We start from the raw sequence: 8242 nt of genomic DNA, 5'->3' as shown, positions 1-8242 counted from the left end.
AGTAAGAAAGTGGAGAGGTTTTTCTTCTTTTCTCTTGAAAGATGGCCGGCCAAGAGCTTGCAATTTTGGATGATTTTTGGGCAATTTTTTTGATTTAATTGGTAAAGTAATGAATAGTGGTCAAAAAGTAAGAACAATTCTCCAAGTGACACTTGTCACTATAATTAATACATGGCTATCCTTTTGTCCTCTCACACCAATCCATTTAGTAACCTCTAGTTATCTCTTAACACCTGCTAAAGGAAACCCGGTATCCAAAAGTTAACCTAACTGGCCGAATTTTTTCGAACTTTCCGCACTAGCGGGTCCCATGTCCGGTATACGCTCTGACTTTCTCAAAAACTAACCGATACTAGAAAAATCATATAAAAAACTATATTTACTCATAAAAATTATTTAGAAAATTTTCCTAATAAAGAAAATGCAGAAAAGCATGCAATTAAATAAATTAAATCCTAAAAAAATAGGCAAATTTACGGGGTCTCACACTCGTACTCCACGTTCTGCTAGAAACCATACTCCTCATCACCTATCCAGATCCTTTTCACTGGTACGCGGGCTACATCGATCTCCACCAACACCGTTTCGACCAACGACCTCCTCAGATCTCCTGTAGCTGCGTCAATCTTCAGCGGTCTACCCAAGACAGAGGCCAGCTTATTGAGTGGGTTCCTTTCAAAAAATGGCAATGGCAGGCCTGGAAAACATACCTACACAGGAGCAATCGAGATCTCCTTGTTGGCTTGAAAATCCCGGGACCATTTAGAGATTGTCATAGGCGAACTCCTGATAAACCATGTGCGGCATACGAATAACCTAGTATAATCCTCTTCCACTGATGGCCTGATGAGGATATGGTTCGCATCCGCACAGTCCCCCTTCAGCCCTAGCGACAGGAAAAACCTCCTTATAGTCTCCATAGGAGGATGACTGTATGAGAATCTGCCCACTAGTGCTTGCTGGAATGGACGTGCCAATTGCAGGATGTCGCTCTTCGCTATTCTGAGCGCTGGTTCCCCTCTATACGAAGAGACTTTCCCTGGGTCGAAAGCCTCAGCACTACTGCTAGCTGTAATCACAGCCGCAAAGCTCTTCGACAAGGGTGGCGCCCCTCCCACAGCCCCCTCCGGTGGCTGGAGTGCCGCCATGGCGAGCGACTGCCAATGCAAACCCTAGCTTTCCTTATTTAGCCGAGAGAGAGGGAGTTTTTTTGCTGAGATTGAGCTTATTAAAGCTCTCCAATATGAAACAAACGTATAACAAGGTATGACAAAAAAGAACAAGCGACAAAGTTTAGGAAGAAGAATTCTTATTCAATGCTTTGAAGGTTGAATCCTTGAATTCTTTTACAAGTTGATCTCTCAAATAAACTTGGTACAAGGGTGCTTTCACTTTCCTCTCAAATCTCTTGTACCAACTTGAACTTCACAAAATGAAAGTAGAGCTAAAACTACTTCTATCTTTACTTCAACTCTAATTATTGATACTACTTCACGCTATGAGATATTCAAATCAATGAGATATAAGGGGGTATTTATAGGTGTTTTTTTAGAAGAAAATGTGCTCATAATGTTGTCATCAAGCGGTTTTTCACTTTTTCAATATAAGTTTAGTTGGATCTAGCCGAATGTTATCAAAAAAATTAGAACACAAAGTAGTGTGAAATAAGTGCATGTTGCAGAACAACTTGCAGCACCGATTAAGAGATCCACGATGGTAGATCCGTGTGATTTACATTGCAGATCACCTCATGGATCTACTCCCTTTGCAAGTTTGCACTTTTTGCATCAACTTTCGACTTTGTTCTATTTTTTGTTCAAATTCAGCTACAATTTTCTCGATGATGAAAGTAGAATTAGCTCTTGTACAAAATATCAAAGTTGTACCCATTTGAGTTAGCTTTCCAATGCATCAAGAATGATCTACAGATGGTGAAATGACCAAAATACCCCTTACTGGTCATCCCCTGTTTCAGCTTTTGATAGAAATTTTGCCTGATTTTATTTTGACTTTTTGACCAGGAATATGCATGAAATGAACTTCAATATCTTCATAAGAATTGAAGCCTATGCCTTAGATTCAAAATGGCTCAAGAATTACTTCAATCCAATACCTATAACTCAAGATATAGTCAAAATACCGAAGTTTGTCAAAGCTATCAAACTCTTCTTGATTTGAATCAATTCACGAAATATTAAACCTACAAATTTGCACATTAACCCATATTTTTGCATGTTTTTGCTAAGGCACACTACTTGTATAGAAAGTAACTAATCAGGAACTTAATTCTTCAATTTTAACTAAAAAACACACTAAAAATAGGTAAAATAGTGCTAATCACAAATAGACTTTAAAATCACTTTTCTTTAATGAAAACAATAAATGATTCTATATGTGACATAAGTTAAAGGTTTCTACATCTTGTGTGCTAATAAAGCAAGTCTCCAATAGTTGAATCATCCGTTTTGATGAGATCATCAAAGAGGTTGATTTTATCGAAAATGTAGATAAGTCTTGTATTTATATATGATTTAGTGGGAGCCATCATAGTATCCTTGTTATACATGTGGTTGACATATGACATATGGAAAGAGCACACCTATGGTCCAAAATTATAAGTATAGCTACCCAAGATTTTCTCCATGATATTAAGAAGAAACAACCTTCTCTTTAGAAGTAAAGATCTATGTCAATAAATCATAATTGATACGCTTTTCAAAGTACATGGATTAGATGTTGAAAACATTTAGCATGAAGTGATCTCAAAAGGGCATTTTTATCTATAGTATAGAATAATCCTTTAAATGTACTATGTTTATTATCTCCTTTGGTCCATGAAGAATTAAAATTGGAAGTTTGAGAATGTAGTGTAAATAATCTTAGAAATATAATTTGCAAATGATTATGCATTTACTCATAATTTTGGTGTTTTGTAATGGAAGAGTTACAAGTAAAATACAACTAAAGTTTCTACAATTAAACTTTAACAAGTTACAACTTGAGAAATGGCAAAAGGAAGCATTTGGATCTACAAATCCAATTTTGAGCTTAATTTGGTTCTCTATACTAGAAGTTCTTTTTCTTATATTATGACTATAATAGAAATTTTTCCTAGTAAAGGAACTAAGGTCTCATCATAGATACATAGATTTGTTAAAGCGCTACCACATGATTTGAGAAATCATTGGTAGAAAAAAAATTGAAAACAAAAAGAATACCAAGGGATAACCCATTTACTAAAACTTATCTTTTTTTTTTTAGAATAGCATTTATTTTATGGCCGAATCATAAACTTACAAGACGGACACAGGACCGGTCATCAAGACGGTCCTTTGACAGTTCAAATAGAAGGAAAACCTAACTTATCCATCCTGGTTTCCCCCCTAGCTAGCTGTGGAAGGGAGTATGGTTGTTCATAAACCCTAACATGATCATGCGGATGCAAGAGACCTACATTAGCTAGTATGTCAACTACTTTATTAGCTTCTCTAAAAGAATGAAAGAACTGTCCAAGATCCGTAGCCAACCGCCATATTTGTCTTACTTCTCTACGAATGTGCCAAGGACACTGGAACCGCAGTTCTAATATACCCACTACTACCGGTGAGTCGGACTGTACACGAACCTGCGCATAGCCTTTCTGAAAGCAGAGTCGAAGACCTGTTAATAAAGCCAAGGCTTCAGTGCACAAGCTTGTGTTGACCTCCAGGAAAGCTGAGTATTCTACCAATACCCGACCATTTGAATCCCGTAGTACTCCACCTCCACCACTTACTCCTGGGTTGCCCTTAGAGCACCCATCTGTATTAAGTGTCAAGATCCCCATACTAGCTGCCTGCTACCAGACTAGTCTGAAGCGATGTAGGGATGACCGCTGGGAAACTCTTTCAAAAAACTGACCAAAATTTTGCGCTACAATCATTTTTTGGAACTTAACCTCAACCACCTTAGTGATGTCCTGGAGAATGCCATGGCAGATCTCCCCACAAGTCAGTTTGAGCCCTTCCAAAACCGCTTTATTCCTCGCCTTCCAGATGTGCCAGCATATGAAGCTTGGAGGAATGGAAACAGCAAATCGTCTCTGAGTATCAGAATGCGCGGAAAGCCACCAAGCAATCAGTCTATCTCGGAGTGGAACTTTAGGCAGAAATATTCCACAAGTGGACCCAAAGGAGTCCCAAATCTCTACCGCTAGTTGTCCCGTTGCAAAAATATGTTCAATAGATTCCCCAACAACCATTAAGCAACAAAAGCATTTTGACGGTACTTGGACACCAAATTTACCCAAGATATCATCCAGCGGAAGCCTCTGCATCAGTAGACGTAACATAAAGAAGGACACTGTCGCGCCCCACTTTTCGATTCGAGTTGAATTGTGTGGTGTGTGGTGTGTAATGGGTGAACGTGTGCAAAATGAAAAGTAAAAGGCCATGGGACTCAGAATGCGACGATTTGGCCAAGTGAAGTTCAAAAGGGTTTTTTTTGTATCAAAAATGGAGTCGCCACTTGGTATAGAGTTAGGGTGTACCAAGTCACCCAAAAAGTGTTTTTGTTTTTGAATAAAAAATAAATAAACCCCTTTTTGAGAACTTTTGGGTCTGCGTAACCAAAAGAGGGATCGGGGGTCACATTTGACGAAGGGGAAGGCAAGGATAAAAATCCAAGGCACCCCTTCGACCTATCCAAGGCTAGTTGCATGACTTAAACCAATTTTTCCTAATTTTTCTACCCAAGGTATGTATCGCATGTTGGATATGACTATATGAATGCAGCCTAGACCTAGGGGGATTGGGGGAAATTTCTCTTCAAAGGTTGAGTGGTGCCAATCACATTAATTGTGAAGCCCAATAATGATCCTTTTGGAGAGGTCACACCTAAACCTAAATGACGTGAAAAATGAGTGGAATGCATGCTATGTGAAAGTGTGAGCTTGTGTGAAGTGAGAAAAATGATAAAAGTAATAAGATAAGAGTGAAGGTGTGCAAATGTAGATGAGAGTACTCGTGTGCGAGTGAAGATAAAATGCTCGTGTGCAAGCGAAGATAAAAAGTGTTCGTGTGCAAGTGAAGGCAAAAAAAAAGTGTTCGTGTGCAAGTGAAGGTGATAAAAGGTGTTCGTGTGCAAGTGAAGGTGATAAAAGGTGCATGTGTGCAAATGAGACAAAAGCGAAAGTGTAATGATAGAGTGGATTGAGAATGCATGAGCCTAGGGAATTCATGCAAATTGGGTACGGGGAGACCTAAATCGTGACTTGATTTTCCCTTTGATTAGAAGGCGAAACTAGCGTGCTAAGGCTATCGAGTAGCCACACTCGCTCGTTTCCCTTATCAGAAGGGGACACTCAAGCAAAATGAACCCTATAGCTAGCATGGGATGCAAAACCTAAAGTGAGGGGAAAAGGGGGTCGAGAAAGCATGCCAAATGATAAACTAAGAAAAAAAACGTGATATGTGGTGATCATGCAAATAATGCATTAATGAAAATCCAAGGAAAAAATCCTATTGGGTCTAGTGTTGGACTAGCCCATCTATGAATTCCGACCAGCGTTGGACTAGCGGAAACGTACATTCGTCCATTCCATTCATTCATGGTTATGAAAGCAAGTAGACATGCCAAAACGCTCGTAAACACGTAGCACGTAGCACTTAGCATGCTCGACTAGATGCAAGAGCCTACTAAAGCAATTTAACATGTAATAACAAAAGCAAGCAACCAGGGGGAAAGGGAAGTGGACCAGATGCTCTCCGAGCCCTATCTATTACAAGCCAAGAGGTGTACACATACCCCATGAAAGCATAAAGGGAAAGGGGAAATGGACCAGATGCTCTCCGAGCCCTATCTATTACAAGCCAAGAGGTGTACACATACCCCATAAAAGCATAAAGGGGAAGGGGAAATGGACCAGAGGCTCTCCGAGCCCTATCTTAAATAAAAGTAAAAGCCAGTAAATGCATGCAAGGAGGTAAGGAAAGCGGAGTAGGCATGCAATTTCACATAACACGTAGGAGCACATAGAGTCAAATGAAGTGCAAAATGGGGGATAGAGTGTACCTCCCTTGAAGTGACGCCCTAACGTAGTGAAATTACTAACTTACCCTCCAAAATAATAAAAAAGGTCAAGGTACCTCAAATAGTAGAATATAACAAAAAGACGGCTTAAGCTAAGACCATCAAAACAAAAGGTTAAGGCACCACTTTAATGATATAATATAAATAATCCAAATGGCATTCATCAAATCATAAAAAATTTCCTCCATCACAACTTAAATGTAGTCAAAGGTACTTTAAAGATCAAGGAGAAGGCATGGCCTATTCGATTTCCAAGTGAAGCATCTATTAAGGACTCAAACATATCCCTTACCCAAACACTCGAGTCAATCGAACATTTAGGAACTTTAAAAGTCCAAAACAAAACAAGGGTCAAGCAATCCAACACATAAACATGGAATTGAACAATTAGAAGCACTTAAATGCCTAAGATCAAATACGGATCAATGAGTGGTTTCACTTGCATTTTAGGATCCAAAAACAACCATCAAACAATCAAACCAAAACCAATTAAAATGTTTTAAGAACTTTAAAGGTACAAAAGCAAGGAAAAAAAAAAGGAAAAAAAAAAGTTAAGCAGCAAATTTACTTAGGAAAGTTAAGGAAAACGGGCAAACATAAGCTCATTTAAACACAAGTTTCACAAATTCATGCTCTAAGTATCACCCAAACAAATGAAAGCAAATGAGCAATCGAGTTGCAAAGTGGAAGCTACCAAAGACTCAATTGTGAACACTACCCAAGCATTCAAACTCAATCAAGCACTTTTAAGAACTTCAAAGGTTCGAAGGCAAAGAAAAGGTGGAGGAATGGTTCAAAAACATTTTAGGGCCTAATTGCAAGAAATGGAACCTAATTGGGTCTTTATAGCATTGCTGAAAAAAAAAATTACAGGGACCCAATTGACTAATTTTCTAATTATTTGGGCCGTAGTGAGTCTAGGGGAAACTTGGGGGGTCAAAATGCAAATTTTGAAAAGCTTTTTTCATGCAAAACATGCAAGAACGTGAAACAGGTTCTGCAATGAAGAAGTGTTTCTGCAATCAAGAAATATTACCGCAGGTTACACTTTTTGCAAGCAAACTCCAACTTCAGCACAAGTTTGATCAAAACATTTCAACCAAGACGTCCAAAACCCTTATCCCAGCAACATGCAACATGATTTCAACATCCAAGCAAAGCAAAAACATAGCAGGGAAATTGTTCAAAATGTTAGAAGATGGCTTGGCAGAATTCTAGTTCATTCCTTTTAGCAATTGTCTGGTCATGGTTCAAATGCTCCAAAACCCAAACATGTAAACCCAAACCAATCTTCCAAATCTTCTTTTTGCAAACAAGGTTAACTAACAAACTGAATGGCCGGCACTTTAGGGAGCCAATGCAGGTAAGGAAACAGCAAAGAGAATGCGACAACTTTTTTTGGTTCTGCTGCAAATTTTCATGTGCAAAGTTCTGCATTTCAGCAAAGCAAATGCGTACAACAGCCTTGAAATTACTCCAATCCAACATGGCTAAACACCTATGAACAATGGGACTCTTGGAGGATTTTCATGCTAAGTTTCATGCAATGAATGAAAACAAGCAGCTTATGCGACTGATTTAATTAAGCTTCAACAACCGAAAATAAAAACTGCTGCACTTTGCTTTCAACTTAGATTTTCGATTCAAAAACAGCTTTGATTAGATGTTTTCAACTCCAATAAACTTCATTCAGACCAAACAAACAGAAAGACTTGACAACTTTATTCAGGCATACAGGAAACTTTTAAACTTCAACAAGCAGTGTTCTTGAACTTCAGCATTTTGCATGACAAGATGCACTCAAACATCTCAAACCACAAACCCAAACTCAAATTCCTATTAAGCTTATCATGCTTGCAAACTAAGGCTGGAAACCTGAGTTGCTCAATCAACAAACGAAATGAAAGAAAAGTGCAGGCCTTTATATGCATCAGAAAAAACTACAAGCACCAGTGGGTTTATAAGGTGACTAAATGTGAAGTTGCAGCAGAGGAAAAATAACACTCATGCAGACAATTTTTCTACCTTTCCCATAAAACTTCAGATGTTGACGCACAGATCAGAAGAAAAACCATGCGGCCTTAGCAAAAAATTCTGAAACTTTACCATTTAGCAGTCTCACGCGACACTATCATGCAAGCAAAGAAAATTATGATAACTAGCAAGTTTGGAC

At 38.5% G+C, this 8242-nt stretch overlaps 1 protein-coding gene across 1 annotated transcript; it reads right to left on the bottom strand.

Moving 5' to 3' along the window:
* Positions 1–3340: 3340 nt before the first annotated feature.
* LOC140009876 (uncharacterized) lies at positions 3341–3826 on the bottom strand. The gene has a single exon (XM_072056209.1). It carries the CDS (start codon positions 3824–3826, stop codon positions 3341–3343), a length of 486 nt encoding a protein of 161 aa, XP_071912310.1.
* Between the last annotated feature and the right edge of the window lie 4416 nt (positions 3827–8242).

The sequence above is a fragment of the Coffea arabica genome, chromosome 6e (genome assembly GCF_036785885.1).
Source record: "Coffea arabica cultivar ET-39 chromosome 6e, Coffea Arabica ET-39 HiFi, whole genome shotgun sequence".
Classification (NCBI taxonomy): domain Eukaryota; kingdom Viridiplantae; phylum Streptophyta; class Magnoliopsida; order Gentianales; family Rubiaceae; genus Coffea; species Coffea arabica.
This window is presented reverse-complemented; position numbering and strand designations above follow the sequence as displayed.